Source organism: Cydia splendana, chromosome Z (genome assembly GCF_910591565.1).
Source record: "Cydia splendana chromosome Z, ilCydSple1.2, whole genome shotgun sequence".
In the NCBI taxonomy this organism is placed as follows: domain Eukaryota; kingdom Metazoa; phylum Arthropoda; class Insecta; order Lepidoptera; family Tortricidae; genus Cydia; species Cydia splendana.
This window is the reverse complement of record NC_085987.1, coordinates 36,696,406-36,717,853: the sequence shown is the minus strand read 5'-3', so window position 1 is coordinate 36,717,853 and position 21,448 is coordinate 36,696,406. Positions and strand designations below refer to the sequence as shown.

General features: G+C 36.5%; 2 protein-coding genes across 2 annotated transcripts in view; both read left to right on the top strand.

Moving 5' to 3' along the window:
* Positions 1 to 21,448, top strand: part of LOC134803930 (SCY1-like protein 2) — a 383,486-nt gene that overhangs the window by 9,087 nt on the left and 352,951 nt on the right. The window lies entirely within an intron of this gene.
* LOC134803992 (sodium channel protein Nach-like) lies at positions 1,209 to 16,755 on the top strand. Its single transcript, XM_063776846.1, has 12 exons — positions 1,209 to 1,651; positions 3,120 to 3,216; positions 4,122 to 4,231; positions 4,950 to 5,115; positions 6,258 to 6,418; positions 7,071 to 7,203; positions 8,671 to 8,835; positions 10,795 to 10,906; positions 13,053 to 13,103; positions 13,592 to 13,727; positions 14,215 to 14,321; positions 16,339 to 16,755. Exons 1-12 carry the CDS (start codon positions 1,464 to 1,466, stop codon positions 16,578 to 16,580), a joined length of 1,668 nt encoding a protein of 555 aa, XP_063632916.1. The 5' UTR covers positions 1,209 to 1,463; the 3' UTR covers positions 16,581 to 16,755.

Here is a 21,448-nt window from a genome sequence, read left to right as displayed (position 1 = left end):
GTATTAGTTCCGAAAAACACTATATTTCAGTTATACTTATAAGATTTAACATAGATAATTGCATTTTATTATAGCTAGTTTAAACTTCGCGCGAAAACGCCTCGCATGCCATTTGTGACGTCATCATTTAGTTGGTGGTAGGGTGGTAGACATTGTTTACATACTTACAGTTACGAATTTCCCTTAAATCCGAATGATATTGTTAATTCAGCACCATATATTACGATTAGGGATGATAAATACATTACAAAAATTTATCACAATAACTCATTTTACACAAAAACTCTCACACGGTTGCAGTTTAAGATGAATTATTTAGATACATGTAAATTTTGAGTGAAAATCACCGAACGCCGCTTTTACTTTTTAATTTTTCATTTTTTCTAGTTACGACAGCCAACATGGCAATGATTGTTCCATTCAGCCAAATAATTAAAAAAGTTTGTTGTTGAAATATCGTATTATTTAGCATTTTATTTAAATAATAACAAATAGATATCTACTTTATATCGTGTAATAATATTTTTTGGACGTAATAAATGGTTAGTGGCGAAATAACATTTTTTTGCACCTTTCGAACTCTTTGGTGCCCACGTATAGATTTCGGTCAATGAGGTTGTCTATGTTGCTCTAAGAAATATGTTATGGATTGATGACGTCACTGTTTGGAACGTTTCTGATTGGCGTTTCAGTAAAAATGGCCGATTGGAGAATTTTGCACTTTTATTTTATTGAATATATTAATAATCCTTCAGTTTATACTGAGATTGGGCCATTTTTTAGAATCATATTAAGTAACATATATGTTTCGTTGAAACCATTATTTCCATGATTCTTTGTTACTTGCAACAGGCCTATTGTCACAAGAAACACGACAATTGTCACGAAATTCCGGAAAAAAACTCATTCCTGTCAAGAATTACCGAAAGTTCTCTTAAATCTTGTGACAATTGTCATCATCATCATCATAAACTTCACTATTTGCCGATATACCTAATAAAGTTTTTTTAAATAATACAATGATGGTGGCAAACAGGAATACGGCCCGCCCGATGGTAAGCGGTAACCGTAGCCCAAGGATGATTGTAACGTCAGCAACAGTGACATTTTATAATCGTCGCACCTGTCACCGTGGTGAAATTGGGGCCAGGGCCTAAACGACATTTGTTTGAGCTTGCATATCTAATTTGGAGATCTATGCTTGTTTATAATTACTGGCTCGTGTGTTCAATAGTTGACGTTTCACGACCATTCGTCACTTTAAGCGCGCAATAGACGTGCACGCGACCTGCAATATTTCCGTCTGTACTAAATTCATGGGTTTAACTTGTTCACAAATCTAGACTCTTTATTGTGTAGTACCATATTAATTGACTGCATAATCTCTTACCCACGTTACTCAGTTGTTTTGTAATTGTAGAAACAAAGTGAGCAAAGCACTTCATTTAAGCTTCGGTCTAACCATGGTGCGCTACGGCGGCGGCGGCGGGGACACGGGACTGAAAGCAAAGGAATCCGTAAACGAGAACCATTGGTTTGAAAAACCACCGAAAAGGGGATTCCTAGCTAGCAAATTTGTAGAGTTTTGCAACAGAACAGATTTGCACGGTTACAAGTATATTGTTATGGAGGATATTAATATGCCGGAGAGGTTTGTTTACATTTTTTGATTTACCTTGATGAAAAACTGAAATGTTAAATTTTCAATTTTTGTACACCTACGAGTACCTACTTACTTAGTTCGTACGTGTAGTTCTCGACGTATATATAAAATTTGGCATTTAGTTAGTTGTGAATTGTGAATATGCTTTTGACAATGTTATTTTATCTTTCGAACTTTCTTTTTTTTTCGAAAAAGAAAATCACTTGCTAACAGAGCGTTACAAGTAGCAAAGAGAAGGAGTTACATATGTCTTTGGTTATACTTTCTTTACTTAGTGCTCATTTTATGTACCTACAGTCAACAAAACTATTAACTTAAAACACCGCTGCATACAAACGTGTATGCAGCGGTGCAAAGCTTTGCTGACTGTATGTATATATTATAATATTATACTTTTGTATTTAATAATTAAATATAAGTATAATGTATGGTTACAATCACACTTATTGAATTAGGTAATAGTGAAGGTAAGTATATCTATTGTTTTACAATTACCTATTATTTTTTTAAGTGAGGTATTTTCCTTCTGGAAGAGATCACTCATGAGGTCATGAGAGAGTCATGAGTGAAAGTCTGCAAGTTGTTTACTTTACTTATGTAGGTACCTATTTTGGGCCATTACTTTAAATTGTCTGAGGCGAATAAGAAGGTTTTTTTTTATATTTTGGGGTTTTGTCACACGAAATGCTAGAAGAATCTAAAAGGCAAATTATTCCCGACCTCCATCTGGCAACCCTAGGCTAATCGAAATAGCTAGACCGCGAGCAATAAAGTATAGAGTCTGTGCGTAAAGAGAAGAGTCGTGGAATGTATGGGGCTCAATACATTCCACGACTCTTCTCTTTCCGAACAGAGTCTAACAACAGAAAACAAATGCCTACACGTATAACATCGTTTTAACGTTGAAATGTAGGTACCATAAGGTAAACGTACTGGTGCTCGATGCGGTCCCAGTTCATGTCATCTTGAAACTTAAGTCATTGTCAATAGAGGTGACAGCAAGGTGTCATCTATTGGGCATTAGCATGTCGAGCACTAGCACTTTTACCTTATTTGTCAGATATAATTATGACCATTCCCTCAGTTATTCGTTTTTGCTGGCTATGTAGACGTAGCAGTTTAATATGCAAGGAGTAGGTACCTACCTTTAAAAATGGATTAAGCGCCACTTGCACCATTCCACTAACCCGGGGATAACCGGTTAAACCTGGAGTTACCATGGTTACCAGTCCAATTTGACACTGGGTTAACGGTTTAATGGGTTAAGTGGGATGGTGCAAGTGGCGCTAGGAAAATTACATAAATATGTTTTGATATCGACTTTGTCTAATGTCTTCTTTACATGTCATGTTTATTTTGTTGTGTAATCCCAACTTTCCGAAATGGTTATGTCTGTGTTGTTTCGATGGAAATATATCAATTTGATTAAGGTGATCATTAAGGCGATGTTCTGTAGAAGCCTGTGGGCGCTGGCGGTGGTTTTGAGCGTCGGCGTTGCGGCTTACTTCGTCGTCACCGCCTACCGTTGGTACGCTCGGAATCCTATCGTCACGGTAGGTAATTCATTTATTATATTTATTCAGTAACAAAGTAAACGTTAACTAATTTCTTAAGAAAAAGGAGGGCAGGATATTATCAAGGCTGTAGTAATAGACCCTAAATATTCCTATTTGTAGAATCTTACTTATATAGAATAATGTTTAATTAATTAAGTAAATATTATTCTAGACACCATTAAAAATATAAATAATACGAATCACCATAATTTGGCTTCATGAACCACTAACAAGGACAATGGTGCATAATGCGCGACCTTGACAGACTGCCGCGACTAAAATAAATTCGGAAAATGGGCTCCAATTCTGGTGAATGCGCCGGGAACTCTCACCCTATAAATAGTCTCATGGAGATTTCGCGCTCTATGCGCGCCTTGCATAAGTTGTTAGGCTTAGGTAGCGTACGTGTGCGAGAATTTTTAAATGTTCGGACATTTACGATCATTCATATTAGTCCGTAGGGTAATCATCCACTATTAGAGATAATAAGCGTGGTAAGTGTGCGCGAGGAATAATCAACCAATCGAAATCAATCAATATAGGGGGCCTAATAACTTAAATAAAAAATAGTCACGTGTTTGTCGATGTACGATTGTCATCTTGGTATAGGAGCTCTCATAGAAACGTGACCAATCGATCTGATGGATATTTACCCTTAGGGCTGATTTAGACGGCGCGAGAACACGCGTGTGATTTTAGTTACATTGCGGACTGTTGGTTACGTCCAATTCACCCGACCGAACAAAACCCGCAATGGTATGAAACTCGCATGCGAGTTCTCGCATCGTCTAAATCAGCCCATACTGTGCTATATGTATAGGTACGAATGTGTCCTAATCTAATAGACAGAAATATATATATACGAGTATTAGGTATATATATTTGATATATTGCTTTTGCAGGTGATCGAGAGCACTCACGGTCCCGTCTGGGACGTGCCATTTCCAGCTGTCACTATTTGCGATCTGAATACCATTTCTCGGAGAGCGGCAAAGGAGTTCGCCGCAAATGTGTCGGTATCTGTAGTTAGGCAATAACATATTAAGGGGGTGAATCATGTTTCTATACGCAGAAGTAGTTATCTAAACGCTCTTATTATCTTGATCATAAAATTGTAGTTAGATCATTCGCACGCGTCGTCGCCAGTTGAGCCGCTTCTGCTGCTGACTCCTCCTTGTTTTCAGGATTTTTACGTATTTATAGTTCAGATATATGATATTTAGGACACATTTACTTTCATGTCTGGTGAGAACATGAAAGTAACTTGAAGGAGCGCATATAAACATTTAATTGAAAGTCATCCTCAGCTGACGGTTCAGGCCGCATAGCCAACGTGGCAATCGGTAACGCTCCGTTAGCGTTAGCGTATCGTAGTCGTCTCTCTCAATCACTCTTCCTTATTAGTGCGACAGTGACAGTTGCGTTTCGTTCGCTACGGAGCGCGTTGGCTACGCACTCAGTTATTAATGTTATTAAATAACGGTGTCACGGGCGATAAATATTGGAAAGGTGCCTAGTCACGACCCTTCTACCCAATCGGCCCAATTCCAACAATGCTTATAAGATGTTACAGCGATACGATACCGATCTGTCAGTGTCAAAAGTGACATTTATTCAACCAAAAACGTCACTTTTGACGCTGACAGATCGGTATCGTATCGCTGTGACATCTTATAAGCATTGTTCGAATTGGGCCGATAGAGGATATTAGTTCCTTGCGTATATTTCAGGAGCCTCCCTCCGAACATCACCGCGGAGAATGTGTTCGAGTACCTCCGCTGGGCTCCCCTCCTCCATTCCTCGTTCCAAGCCAACGACACACAAAAATTGATGTTGAGCAAGCTGCAAGATGTGCTAGATCTCAATAAAATTACAACAGAAACACTTTTTGCAAGTGTAAGTCGTTTAATTGTTCATAAAATATCAATAATTTTTTATTCAATCATTACAATTTTTTATTAGTCAATCGATAGTCATTTTAACAAATAAGATGATTCTAACAAGCGATCTTTCAACACGCAATATAAAGCGTTAAACGAGATAATTTAAGTTTATAATAAAATATAAAGTGGTCGGTATTCTTAATTAAATTCAGTTAATTACTTATTAGAAAAAAAATCTCTGCGTATTTTTTTTTTTCGTACAATATAAATTACAAGGAAGAACCGTGAAAATCTTGTGAAAATATAAGTGACTTTTTTCATAAAAGTACTTAAGTAGGTTGTAATGTAATCTCATTAAATACTCGCCCGTAAACATCTGTTCACTCAATCAAATTCTGAGAAGCACTTTAGACGTTCTCTGGCTCGAAGAGTTTCGTACACAGACTTATCAATATAAGTGATACCTGACCTACCTAATGTATATTACTTTTATCTCTAGGAATTAATATATAGGTAGAAGATTTATAAGCCTAGCTTCTGCCTGCTTTTGACATTCCGAGCAGGATCGTGAATAGGTACTATTAGGTTCTTATCTGTGTGTGTGTTATACATATACGTAATGCTACACGTAAGTAACCGATATAAAACCTAGCAAAAATTCATAACAAATTAAAACTAAGTGCGTTTAACAACAGCAAATGTGAACGATTGCGTCGATTTCTTTGTGCCATAATTAGTCACATGACAGATAAGGCAATAAGCGCCGATATTGAAAATGGCGCGTTATATGCATTATACGGGGTGGCTAAAAAGTAACTCATTCCCGTTGCCAGGGAGGTTTTGGGATTATACTGAGCAACTTTTACTATGGAACCAACCCTGATCTCGCGAAACAAAAATTTGTCTGTTTCATACATTTTGGCTGGTCCATTTTCTATGGGAGGGTAATTTTTTTTTTCGCGTTTACGGTGTTGGTCCCATAGTAAAAGTTGCTCAGTATAATCTCTAAACCTCCCTGGCAACGGGAATTCAATTATTTTTTAGCCACCGTATATAGTGAACAAGACTTTTAGCGCCTATACTCGTATATGTTCCATATCATATCATGTAATGTAAGTATACGTATATCATGTAGTTTTCCCTGCACGTTTCCAGATGTCTCCAGTGTCATCTTGTGGCCAGTTGGTACAGCGCTGTATGTGGAAGAACACCGTGTACCGCTGCGAGATGCTCTTCCAGCAGGTGTTCACGCAGCTCAACCTGTGCTGCGCGTTCAACTACTTTGCGGTCAACGTCACTCTCAACACATTGCATGCGTAAGTAGAAGAAAGAATGTGGTAGAAATTACTGAATATTCATTTTTGTTCGTTTTTCATTGAGCGGCCAGCAGTAAGTGAAAGACTGTTTACCGTAGCGATTCTTTTTAAAAAAAAAGATAAAAAATAGTTTATTCAAGTAGGCATATTACAATGCGCTTATGAACGTCAAATAAACCTTTACCGGCTCCAACCGTACACCTCTGCCCCGAGAAGATTTAAATCCCCCCTCAATTGGAGGAGGGTATCCCAATATGGGACCGGCAACAAACTCGGCGGGACACATCTTTTCAAAACATTATTACATCTTATAATTAACATGCATTACGAGTAATTAAGAAAAATACAATTTAAATTACTATAGAATTCATGCAATTATACTCAGTGAGTACATAATTTTATACAAATACGGTAGCTCTTTCAGAAAACATATCAAATTCTTACAAAAGGAAAAGAAAATAAAACCAATAAAAGAAATGAGAATACATATTATATGAATCTGACTGACTGTTATGAGATGCTTTCATACAATTTGATGTGCTTTCTTGCCTGAGCTGAGTCACCTTTAACTCTACACATAATACAATGCTTTTAATTGCTACTTGTTTTCTACGCAACTGCGAATGTTAAGTTATAATTATTCTGTGAACAGGACCAACGAGTTAGGCAAGCAGGTGGCGCCACGCCGCGTAGCCTCTTGCGGCTACCAGACCGCGCTCACCGTGCTCATTAACACAGCGCCTGACGACTACTACAGCTCCGCGGTGGCCTCGCAGGGCGCGCTGGTGCGTGTTGTGTGTCTGTACTCACCATACCGCGCTCACCGTGCTCATCAACACAGCACCTGACGACTACTACAGCACCGCGGTGGCCTCGCAGGGCGCGCTGGTGCGGGTTGTGTGTCTGTACTCACCATACCGCGCTCACCGTGCTCATCAACACAGCACCTGACGACTACTACAGTACCGCGGTGGCCTCGCAGGGCGCGCTGGTGCGGGTTGTGTGTCTGTACTCACCATACCGCGCTCACCGTGCTCATCAACACAGCGCCTGACGACTACTACAGCTCCGCGGTGGCCTCGCGGGGCGCGCTGGTGCGTGTTATATGTCTGTACCTACTCACCATACCCCGCTCACTAGCGAATTGCCTGTATGATAGACGAACAGATAGGAACACAAGTTATCCTATAAGTAAGGATTTAGTTTTAAACATTTTAAGGTAAGTATGTACGGAACCCTGAAAACTAACCAAACCTAAATAAATCCTATCAGCTTTGATTTAAATACAACCGTTGTCAATATTCTAATTGTCCAGTATTATTTATCACTTCAGACGAGGAAGTTAAAAAACACATTACAATAATATCAATGCTACAATCCGATTATTGGATCTAATCTGATTATTAAGCACCTTCGCATTGCCTTTGAATCATCAGTGACTAGGTGGCGTAAATATTTACGTACAGCAAATCATGATACTTTCAAACATGTAGATACCTAAGTTCCTATTGATAACTAATCCCTACTTGATATTTTTCAAACAATTGATTATGTTCGTAAATCGAAAACGGAAGTGCTAAATTTTTGTCCCTACAGCGCGCAGGGTCGACGTCTGTGCTGCGCGTGTTGCTGGCCGTGCGCAACCCCGCCAAAGTAACAGTTACATACATACGATGTAGTGCATAATTGTTTTCCTTCGTGTTTTCACGGAAACGTACGAACGTGTCTTGCTATTTCAGTCAGTCTCGGTACAAAAAATGCTAACGTTGACTGAAGTAGCATGACAAATACGAACGTTTCCGCGAAAATACGAAGGGTATCGATTATGAACTACATCTTGATGATAATATTTTATTCATCAGTCATCAGTGTCATCACGAATGTCAAATTGAATGTGATCAGAGTCTTACTCTTACTAAATGAAACATCGTATCCGCAGTGTAAAGAGTAAAAAATCGCACTCAATAATGACAATTAATTTCTTCATAATCAAAGTCCTGTCACAACAGATAAACAGGTTTTAACCTCGCTAATTAGATGTCGCAGGGTGACCATGATTATAATTAATTAAATTTGTCCTTAGCAAAAAAGTTAAAAACATGGAAACCTTGTTAGTGTTTTACTTATATACGATGGTGAACGGTCCATTAACATTTACTGAGTGTGTATGGTTGGTTATGTTCACGACTAGTGAATAAACCTGTATGTAGCGTGGTAGCTGGAGATATTCTCAAGTGTAACGTTATGGGCAGGTGTTGATAGATGACTCGTACAACTTGCCGGACCTGGACTCGCAGGCGCGCATGGTGAACCCGTCCACGGAGGTGCTCATATCGCTGTCGCCCGAACGCACATATGCAACGCCTGGCATCAAGTCCTTTATGCCGGAACGGCGGCAGTGCTACTACAACGACGAGGTAACAAGTATAATGACAGGCCTATTCGAACGCAAACTGATATCAGAATGATATCTAAATGATGTCATTTAGTTATCATAGTCAAGGTATTGAATATCGACATGGACAAAGCGCCAAGAATATGTATAGGTATTAGGTACCTAACTATACGATCTTATTGCCCATAAATTAAGGTATTGCGTACCTACATATTTTTGGCACTTTATCCGTGTCGATATTTAATACCTTGACTGTACATGTATTGTGATGTCAGTGTACCAATTTTGTAAATGTTAGAATTTTTGAAAGTTGTAGCGCGGCTTAGGGTTGCCATAAGTGTAGGGACGACGATCGAAACAAATATGGACAATATGCTTTATGGCGGGGACACCAAGCTTTAAACTAAGGTGATAAACGCTGAGCAGATATTCTAACGTCTGCTTTGTTTTTATACTATGGTAGTATACCCTAGAATAAGTTATAATTTCACCGTTACGTAAGTAGGTACGTCATCTTTCTACTTCGTTCCATTTACTACAGACAATTTTCACTTTTTTTACTTCAGAAATATCAAGATCTGATATCGATTGACGATTAGAAATACTATGACGCACTTTACTGACGCAAATCTGAATATAGATTTTAATCTATTTAAAAATCAATCCCGCTATCTGCCCAAATCAACCGATAGGTACGTCCGATACTAATTGATTCTAATGAAAAGAAGTACTTCTAACTTCCATTGATTGGATTACCTTGCTAGTTAAGTATTATTCTATAATATGTATGTTTATATAGAAATGTTTGCGTACCTATACTTGTGTGTTTCTTTAAACAATGAGACGCCATATGTATTTTAAAATTACATCTTGCACACGGCATGGAAACATCCATTACCATCGTCACTAATGCCAGGATCGCACGTACCGAGTAAGTAGAGTGGCGAAACAGCTTAGTAAAACGAAGTATGAAATTGTTACTCGGCCGAGTAAAAATTCCATACTTCGTTTTACTGTCTCGCCACTCTACTCGGTACGTGTAACCGAGCCCTAACTTGGGATTCCTATACAGTACATACTGATTGAGTTTCACTGATAATGGTTTGATAATGTATTCTACAAAAAAAAAAACAGTTGTTACATACATTTCGACATATTAAGGGGTTGTGGTTGTGCACACTCGTCGAGAGACCCCGAGTCAGGCCAAGAACGAGTGTGTATATATGCTGCTCCCTTCTCGTCTCGCTCTTACTTGTCTAGTCTCGCGCTTCTCCGATTGTATCAGAGCAGTGTCGAAGCTCTCTCCACACTCGTGCACGAGGAGGTTCTCAACGAGTGTGTACAGCCGACATTACATATGTATATTTCCGTGAGTTGGAGGTTGCCTTCATAGTAAAAGTTGTTTACTATGACTTGTACTCAGAGTCACTCAGAATAAGTTGACATAAATATTTTTCTTACAAAATCATTATAAAAAATTCTATACCTAGGTAAGTCACAGGTACAATCACTTAACTAAAACAAAAATTATCTTCATAATATATTATACTCCTTTTGCTGTGATACGTGATAAACACGCAAGTTTGTTAAAATTAGCACCAATGTGCCGCAATTATACATTTTATATGTATAATCACCTTTTAAAGTATGGCAACCCATATAAATACCTTGTTAAAATACATGACCCAGGGCCTACCGCGAATACCCCAATTCGCAAATTGCGGGGATCTTTCTCTTTTACTCCAAGGAAGGCGTAACTAGAGTGACAGAAAAAGATGCCCGCAATTTGCGAAATTCGATTTTCGCGGTTACAGCCCTGAAATTACTGAGAGCGATTGCCTTTATGTAGGTAACGATTGCTAAAAGCTTTCAGTGCTACCTTTATTCAATTAACTTTGATTTGATATGATATCAACATCAATAACTACGTCAATGTATCATAGGAAAATACTTATGTGATCAATAAATTGACTTATTTCAGCTTCAAATTAGCCAGTTCCGCCACTACTCTTACCATAATTGTATGGCTTTCAAGAAGGTGCAGTACATTAAGAAAACGTGTGATTGTTTGCCATTCTACTTTCCAACTACAGGTTAGCTCATAATTTTACTTCAATTGCTATTTCACTTATCGGTGGTTCGGCGCCTACCTATGTAGATTCTTTTTATTGTGATGTGTTAAGTTGATTGTTGAGTTGTTAAATTTGCCTATTTGAGCGTTTCTTTTATTTTTTGCCATTTTTATATATTGTGACCTTTTTTGCCACTTTTGTGTTATTTTTACTCAGAATCTCGAGCTCTTTTGATTCTAATGGGATAAGAAAATGTCACAGAGTTTTTTCCTATTGTGTTACCATTTACCCATACACATTGTATGGCGATAACAAAAAGGAAAGTTTGAAAAATGTATGGAAATTTAAGGACACTTTTTTTATCCTATAAGGATGAAAAGAGCTCGCGATCCTGACTAGAATAATAAATAATAAATAACACAAAAGTGGCAAAAAAGGTCACAATATATAAAATAGGCAAAAAATAAAAGAAACGCACATTTATGACATGTTTTCGAAAATATGTCTTCAAATATGATACTTTCGTTCGGAATTCGTTAAAGTTTTCATTTTTCCAACAGTAACTTTGTCGAATATTGTAACCTGGGTCTTTTGCGTCAAATCCGGTAGTTCTGATTTATTGCAGACTTATTTATGATGTTGGCCCCATGAATAATACAAGTTTGTAACTTCGAGCGCCGAACGCAACTTTGTCAAATATCGAAAATCCCGCGAAAATTTCGGTTTTCTTTTAGATTTGTGCGATTATAACCCTAAAGGACTAGTTTTTGATAGTGCCTTCTCAGGGAGTTTTTAAAGTGGACTAGATTGGCTATAGTACGAGACTAGAATTGTCTCTGTACATTTAATAGTTTCCGAGACAAAGCCTTTCAAAGTTTATAATTTTTTCGAACTTGTATTCGTAGGCTAAGTAAGTGCAGTGAGTATGCACTTTTGTCTCAGGCGATGCCGCTTGGCACAATTGTTTCTAAGGTCAAACAAAGCTGATATGAGCCGGTAGACACGAGATCGTACCGTGCCTACCTCCCAAAAAAGGGGGGGAAATGGTCGCCTCCCCAGGTGCAATCTATGCTATATTTTTTCCTGCTCTTAGCAACTAGGGCAAGTTATATATCATTTTCATATAATTTAAGGACGAGAATATTATATTCATATTTTTAAAACGCCAAGTTAAGTGTTTTTTTTTTATCCTTTTTAAGCTTTGACTTTGGCCATAGTTACATTTCTATGAAAATCCTCACTCAATCCGCTACATATTTTTCAAAAAAATGTATGACTGCCTGCTTTGAAGTGATACTTTATAGAATAAGGAATCCCTAAATTATATGATAATGATATATTACTTGCCCTAGTTGCTAAGAGCAGGAAGAAATATAGCATAGATTGGACCTGGTGATCCGACCCTTGCGCCTCCCTTTTTGGGGGGTAGGCACGGTACGATCTCAAGCTACCTGGCCAAATCAGCTTTGTTTGACCTTAGGAACAATCGTGCCAAGCTGCATTGCCTGAGACAAAAGTGCGTACTCACAGCACTTATGTACTTACCCTACTAAATTTTGTAAGGTTTTATTTCGGAAACTACTAGATGTACAGAGACAATTATTCTAGTCTCGTATTGTAGCAAATTTTGTCCACTTTAAAAACGTCCTGAGAAGGCACTATCAAAAACTAGTCCTTTAGGGTTATAATCGCCCGAATCGAAAAGAAAACCGAAATTTTCGCAGATTTCCGATATTTGACAAAGTTGCGTTAGGCGCTCGAAGTCACAAACTTGTATTATTCATTGGGCCAACATCATAAACACGTCTGCAAAAAATCAGAACTACCGGATTTAACGCAAACGCGAAATGTATAAAATTACTGTATTAAAGGGTCAAAACGGGACCCTATTACTAAGACTCCTCTGTCCGTCTGTCGGTCTGTCTGTCACCAAGCTGTATCTCATAAACATCTCATGATAGCTAGGCAGTTGAAATTTTCACAGATGATGTATTTCTGTTGCCGCTATAACAACAAATACTAAAAAGTACGGAACCCTCGGCGGGCGAGTCCGACTCGCACTTGTCCGGTTTTTTTATTATAGTTTTTACACCTCCTCTTACACATTGTAGGTACACTGAGATTTAAGTACTTATTATGTATAAAGATTATCCTACTTTGCTTTCAGATGATCATCGAAAATGTAATTTTAAGGACTTGGACTGCTTAGAAAAAATAGGTTAGTAACTTAGCAACTGCCCTCCGATGCTAAACGTATTTACAGTCAGCAGCAGAAGTTGCTAAAAGTGCGAGGTGTTCAAAATTACCTTGACACGCTCTTATTCTCTTAACAATAAAGTCGCGTCAAGACCATTTTGAACACATGGCCCGCTTAACAACTTCTGCTGCTGACTGTACCTACTTGTATGTATTTTAGGTACCTACCGATCATCATGGTTGGTCATCTTTGGTTATTGCACATTAAGCATTAGGACCCTTCTCTGATGGAAAGCCACATATTAGAAAAAATAATATGTAATTTAAAGGGTTTTGTTAAAAAAATCTAATGTGAACATTCATATTTTTATGGTAGTCTTCTCTACTCAATTTGAATATCGGTATAGCCTGTCTGCTTTTTTAAGATCAAGTACGCCATAGTAATACAATGGTGAACTTGATCTTAGAAATCGGACAGGCTGGTGTATAAAAAAGGCTTTATTGTTGTAGGATCAACAAACGAAAGCGAGCCCGAGCCAGACAACGTTATGCATTGCTTGCCAGAGTGCGAGCATTACGACTACCCTTTGGAAGTGGCTCTGGGCATACTAGCAAAGCAAGCCAAACTGAATGGGATCGCATTTTTGTAAATACCTCTTTCATGAATACCTTCGTTTTTAGGGATCCGTAGTTAACTAGGAATTCTCACAGTTGCGGCATGCGCACACAGCTGCAAAAGTGCTTTCTTTAAGGTGACGTTCGGATGCTGCGGTAGCTTAAACTTGAATGAATTCCATTCATGTTGTGTCCACGCAAAATCCCTGCTCTCTGTACGTCTATTTGTCCGTCCGTGACTTAGTGAAAAAATAAAAAATACAAAAATAATTACTCATGCCTTTCTTTTTTCACAAAGTAGCTTTCTACGCAACTGATATAGATTAGCTAACATTTAGAATCCTTGGCATAAACTATACCTAATTATTCACATTGTTGGTTGACACAGTATACGGTAATGAATGTATGTTACAGGTGACACGTAGCAGTGTTCATTAGCTGCTCATTTTAGTTGATTACACGCCCTCGGAGTGAGTGTAGCTCCTATTGTTTAGCTCACAGAGTCTGTTATGTTTCAGTAACGACGTCAATTTGGACAACCGCTCGCTCCTGAATGTGTTCTTCAACGACTTGGTCTCGACCAGATACCGGCGAGATGTTTATTTAAACTGGCAAAACATTCTCGGTTCGTATGCGTCTGACGATAGATTTATTGTATGCTTCTTAATAAATATTATACATACTCGCAATTTCAACACTATATAAAAGTGCACTCACACATCACATTTCACACAGCAGTTATATTATAAAACGTTGTATAACAATGATATTAAATTAACATTATGTCATCAAACATGGCAGGTCTTTTGGCTGGAATTGCGTATTTTTAATATTTGCTCGGGTTTATTGGTTCACTGTGGCACTTATACGTATGTATTGTTACATTTTTTGGGTTGTTTAAAAGTAAGTAGGTAAGCAGAATACAAAAAAAAACCTAATCGAGAAAAACACCTATGACCTATGAAGCTATTTTTACAAAGTTTTAAGGGTAAAAACTTACACATACATTTGCTTCGTATGTATAGAAAGACCTTTAAAGATTTTAACACGATTATAAAAGTATTTACAGTAGGTACATATGGTCCTATTTTCCTGCACTAATGCGGGAAACAGCACTTTCCGCGCGTATGTCAAAAGTTTAAAGGGCCATATTTACCTACTGTAAAACGTTGTACGATACATGTGCGAATGAGTAATTTATCGCCTCTCGTTTGGAATTTTCTCTTTTACGCACTTGTATCGTAAATAACTATTTCGCGTTGGGAGGGTGGAACCTTAATAAAAATTGCAAGCAAAAAATGCGCAAGTCCTAGTATAGCGGGTTACTTAGCAAGTTAGCACTGATTGACTAGCACGTTATACCCATTTCGTAGATTAGCACATCCGCAAATTAAAGCCTAATTCTTTCTACGCTAAGTATTTTATTAACCATCCTTTTCTATCTAGCATATTAAAAATAATAAAATGCATAAGAAATAACCAAGAGGAGCAATACATAAGCCATGTGTTCACGATCTTGAATAGGTCAAACATAATACCTTCATAACTAAGATTTAAGGATGGTTCTTAAAGAACCAAAATAAAGACATGAAGGTAAATTGATGATAAGGAACGCGGTATTGTATCGTTGTTGAATCTCTTGATTTTGATTAAAAGTAAACACCTGTCGGAATTACCTACATTGATTTAGCCCGTGCTAGTGGTCGCATTTATCTAGGTACGTAACACCGATAATGTTACAGTCTTTAATCGCAGGTGTCAAAAAGGTGAAACTTGTTTTATCACGTGGATAAAGCCATCAATAAGCTGTAATAAAAATATTTGTCTTTTGTTTGAATGGAACGATTATAATGTGGGGGAAACCCCCACAATCAAAACCCTAAAAAACTCATTGATTCTTTCATATTAATAATAAGACGTTTAGTAATCCACATGATATTTATTTTATAATTAAATTTAAGATTATTTTATTGCTATCTATCACCGTATCAAAATCCAACGTTGATTAGCAATATCATGCAAAAAAAAAAACCGATAATTGTCCTTTTCAATATTATACTTAACCGTTGCGTAAAAATGCTAAAGATGTTTTAAAATTCATAAGCATAATGTACCTTTTCCCGTGGGACGTCACAAATAATTGGAAATTAAACGAACTTACCTGTAAGTGAAGCTCTATTTCAATTATATTAGCTGCACAAATTTCTTCGATGATATATAATAACTATATAATAACTATATAGTAGACGTTACCAACAAGCCTCCGACCATGATATTCAGAGTAACAATTTAAAAATTCTCAATAAGAATTCAATTTTTTAATGAGATTTTTGACAATAGTGTTATATTAAGCAATGTTGTGTCCTTGTTAGACATTGTCTTACAACGCTTTATAACTGCTGTGTAGAAGCATTTTATTAAGATTTCGAATATGGCAATCAAGAGCACCAGGAATATTACCACAACTTTACAAGTGTAATTAAGAATCATGTCAAAACAACTGGTATGTTGTTATTTTACCTAGTTTCACAGTGTAACTAAGTATTGTGTAGATATTCAAACTATCACCTGTCTTGCTGACTGTACCTACGAGTAACCTAGGATTAAATTGACACCTTTTATAAACAATAAGTTTTTTTTAGCTTCGTTCGGCGGCCTACTCAGTCTGATGCTCGGCTTCACACTAATATCCGGTTTTGATCTTATTATATTCTTCACCTTCAGAATAGCTTATGATGCATTGAAAACAGTTTCGTCCAATGAAAACCTGAAACAAGACTACACCAGCAATCGAGGAGAGCCCTCTTTCGCCACGAAAGAGTTCTATGTTGGAAAACCATTGGAATGGGAAACGGAAAGGCGCTATGGAAATGTAAAGTACTGAAAAGAAAGTACGAGTGCCTACGTCAATTTTTCTGTATAATCTGTACGCTTTATGTAAAATATGCTCTGTGCTGTGCTTACAACTAACTATAATAAGTATCTGCTGAAACAAGAGTTCGAGTAGTGTCCATCATTATATATTATGAGTATGTATGAAATATGTAGTAGAATATTAGTTATATATATTCTAGTATTTTTATTTGTGTATGTGTATTCTATATGTAGTTTATCAGAATTATTAGTTGTTCAGTTGTTTTTCAATGTTCTAATAAATGCCTCTGTTCTCCTTGCACCATTTTTACATGTCTCTGTTTGGCCCGATGGTTGACTGGTAGAGAATGCCATTAGGCATTAAGTTCGCCATTTGTACATTATTTTTATGTTTTGTGCAATAAAGTTTAAATAAATAAATAAATAAATATAAAACACTGATTTAAGCTTTCACGATTATTAAACATTATCAAACTACACAACGGGACTTAATCGCGTATTTAAGTTTTAAGATTTACCTCCGACGTTTCGAGGACGGCGTTGTCACCGTGGTCTCGGAGAAGACTTAAATACGCGATTAAGTCCCGTTGTGTAGTTTGATAATAAATAAATATAATGCCTAACTAATAAAATCAATTAATAATAATAAAATCAATTTCTTCCATTTTACTTACAAGGTATTAAATTTAAATTAAATATCGGAAAAGGACAATGTGCCAAAAACATGTACACATTACCTTGATGCATGGGCAATAATGTCGTGTAAGTATACATATATTTGGCACTATCTCCGTGTCTTTATTTAACACATTGTCTGTTTTTATAAAGTAGGTAATTAAATTTTAATTTTCCTTTTATTGAAATTTTATTTCAATATTTATTGTTCATGACATTATATTTTTTTGTTTATTTATTATTATTTCTTAAAGTGTATTTAATTTGATGTTTTGTATGTTTTGTTATGACTTATGAGTATTTTATAAGATTTGTTTATGTATATATGTCGGCGGCAGATCGTAAGATCAGGCATATCGTGAAATTCCTAGGCATATCGTGAAACGTGAAAATCTTTGACTCGTTCTCTGAGTCGACGGAGCCCCGCTACGCGGGGCCACTATTTCTGGGCAGTTTGCCCTTCGGGCATCTGAAGCAACCTAACGAACCTATCCTACCTATATATTGGTTTGATGTGACTATCGTCAAAACATTACACAGGAACATTACGATCTGCCTGATCGTACGATCGGCCTACGACATATAGATGAGAAAATTTATATGTAATTAATTTCAAACTCAATGAAAATTGTTTATGAATATACTATGACTATGACTAATTGGTTGTTAATAATATAGTTTCGTTTAAAGTGTTCCAAAACGAATTAAGCGGTTTGTTATTACACAACCACTATGTTTAGCATCTCCCAGTCTCCTGAAATCGTTCAAAATACAGTTATAAATAGAAAATTATGTAAAAATCTAATTGGAATTACCTGGGCCAAAATACCAACAGGCGCATGCCAGAAGATGGCATATCTCCCCTTAAAATAAATAAAATTTAATGTAGGTATTTCCGATTTAGTCCACAATGTTGTTTTGTAAACATCTCTTTATTTTGCCAAATGATAGTTTCGTTATCATTCATAGCATAGCAAAGGAAAAAGCATTTGCATCAAAAGAAATGCTCATAGCTGCGTTTATTTCGACCAGATAACGCCCATGGGTAACCAAATTTTGAATGTCGATGTACCGGACGCTGCTTGTTATATATAACGATCGTTGATGGTATAAAATTACGGCACAGATAGTCTCACGGTACTTACGAACGTTCACTACTAATAATGTACGACTGCGCTATTTACTACGTGCTTATTATTAGAGTCGGACCAAGAAAAGTCTGCAGCGGATTTGATAGCCCACGCAGTGCAAGTGTCATTTATAGGTAAGTTACGTCATAATTTCATAGAAGTTTGACGTTTAAAATAACACGTGCACTGCGTGGGCTATCAAATCCGCTGCAGGCTTTTCATGGACTGACTCTAGCGGTATCATAGCGCATAATAAATTAAAATTTTAAATTATACAAAATAATCTTTCATAGAAAAAAATATTGTAAGTACTGTCCTCGCCATCGATACATTATTTACTTAACGAAATGTCAAAATGACTACAAAAGGACAAACTATTATTAACGGTTTGTTAGTTTTGACAAACGTTTACGAATAGATACTATAGCATATGTACGATTAGTATATGATGATGTGTCGAAAATGCCTCGAATGGCTTCGATTAAGTACAGAGGGTACGTTTGTGACTGCCACCAGATTATGAAATACCTAAATAGATGTACGTAAATCTAAAATCTATAAGTTGTAGTCTGGCTAGAGTTTTTTTTATTTAAAATGCGTCACAGCAATACATACATATAATACAAGCATAAAAGGCTCTAGCAGGCTAAGCGAACAAGAAGTGCCCCCAACGACGTATTTGGTCATTCTTTCAGGTGGTGTACTGGCAGGTCCTAAGAACACTCTATGCTTAATATCAGTCCTCGATCTTCTTTTGTTTGCGAGTTATTCAGGATAATGTAAAATAATCAGTGTATCATTGACAGTGTCATATTTTGTAAACTGTTCAAGTTAGATTAACCAAAGAAATGTATATTTGACAACAATAAAATAGACTACATAATGCATATTTTTAACCTGCATCGTGTCCTTATATTTCATTATAAAAAAAAACATTTTATTTTTCTTCTCATTTTTTTTACTTTCGCGGAGGTACCTATAAAAAAATATGCATGACTAGCCACTAATACCCACTACATACACATATAAAAATATTTACATATATCTTCGTGCGTCATGTCAAAAAAAAAACATTATCGAACAAGTAGTTACTAGCATATATAAATAAAGTACCAGTGCAGTGTGAAGATAAGTTAGTATGTAGGTATACAATCTCTTCTAATAAACCTAATATCTGGGAGACCGAGCTTTGCTCGTAATATATATTTTGGGGAACTCGGAAACGGCTCTAACGATTTCGTTGAAATTTGCTATATGGGGGTTTTCGGGGGCGATAAATTGATTTAGCTAGGTCTTATCTCTGGGAAAACGCGCATTTTTGAGTTTTTTTAATGTTTTCCGAGCAAAGCTCGGTCTCCCAGATATTAGGTTTATTAGAAGAGATTGTATACCTACGTACTAACTTATCTTCACACTGCACTGGCACTTTATTTATATATGCTAGTAACTACTTGTTCGATAATGTTTTTTTTGACATGACGCACGAAGATTTATGCAAATATTTTTATATGTGTATGTACTGGGTATTAGTGGCTACTCATGTATATTTTTTTTGTAGGTGTACCTCCGCGAAATGTTAAAAAAAATAAGAAGAAAAATAAAATGTTTTTTTTTTTTTTTTATTTTAATATAATGAAATATAAGGACATGATGCAGGTTAAAAATATGCATTATGTAGTCTATTTTATTGTTGTCAAATATAATTTTGTTTGGTTAATCTAACTTGAACAGTTTACAAAATATGACACTTTCAATGATACACTGATTATTTTACATTATCCTGAATAACTCGAATACAAAAGAATATTGAGGACTGATATTAAGCATAGAGTGTTCTATGGACCTGCCAGTACACCACCTGAAAGAATGACCAAATCCGTCGTTGGGGGCATTTCTTGTTCGCTTAGCCTGCAGAAAGGGTCTACCTTTCTGTTCCTCAAATAGATTGATTCGAATATGAATATAATTAGGTACTTAATCGATTTCTCGATAGGTACAATTTCTTATTCCTCTTGTTTGAATTCTCTATCAATTTAAAATAAGCTTTGTGATTGAATCGGTCGAAGCTTCTATGAAAATGAGAGCTCGAAAAATGACGAGCAATGCGAACGTTTCATATATCAAAGGATTATTCATATTTATGGAATTTTCTGCGAAATATTATTTTTAATCACGTTTGCTCTAAGTCAATATTTATTTTAACTATTAATTACCAGCTCGTTATTAAAACAAGTCGAATAAACCATAGGGATCGAGTTACATGTATGCGGAAAATGTTTCTACATGTCAATAAGGACAAACAGTTTCAAAGCAAAAGATAACGAAAACAAACAGGAGTTAATCCCAGTTTCTGTTTCTTTGCCGTAGCATTATACAATGGCCGTAAATTAAATTACCTATTTCGTTTACTCTTCAAAAGCGGTCATAGTTTATTACGTCTGGCCAAGTCATTGTATTCTTTCGGCAAAGGTCGGTAGATTGTAAACAATACCTAATCTGGAAATACCGCTTATGTACATGTAGGTACCTATTTTTGTAAACATGGGGCTTATGACCGGTGGACATAATTTTTCCGGCATGAGATTAACTTGACAATAAAAACTTTAAACGGTTTTCTGTATTTTCTAGCAATTTTTACAAGGACGTTTTCATTTTGGAAAAGTTTGGTTCCAAATATGTATCGAAGGTAATTTCGCAGTGTTGTAAAAGTAATTACTCGAACTAACCCACAGGGAATGAGTCAGATTTCATCGAGTGAAAACATCATCAATAATTTGAAATGGAGTAAGTACTCTATAATTCTGGCAACATCGAGACCGTTTGGAGGAAACAGGCCGGCCACGTGAGATTGAACTGAACAGATATCCCCCGGCAGCGGCTACTAATCGAGGATCAGCGAACCACATCGCTGAAGTAGGTCAATTTATATGAACGGTGAGATCAATCCTCACAATATTTCGAATTTGAATATAATTAAACGGTTCACTGATTCATTTCGTGTTGGGTGTCCGAATAACTCGAAAGTAGGTATGACGTGGTCTGGTATTCACGAGACCTTAATATAATAATAAAT

Coding starts and splice junctions, on each gene's coding strand:
- LOC134803992 (XM_063776846.1), top strand. CDS start 1,464: ATGGTGCGCTACGGCGGCGGCGGCGGGGACACGGGACTGAAAGCAAAG. Junction 1,652..3,119: donor GATATTAATATGCCGGAGAG/GTTTGTTTACAT, acceptor GATGTTCTGTAG/AAGCCTGTGGGCGCTGGCGG. Junction 14,322..16,338: donor AAACTGGCAAAACATTCTCG/GTTCGTATGCGT, acceptor AGTTTTTTTTAG/CTTCGTTCGGCGGCCTACTC.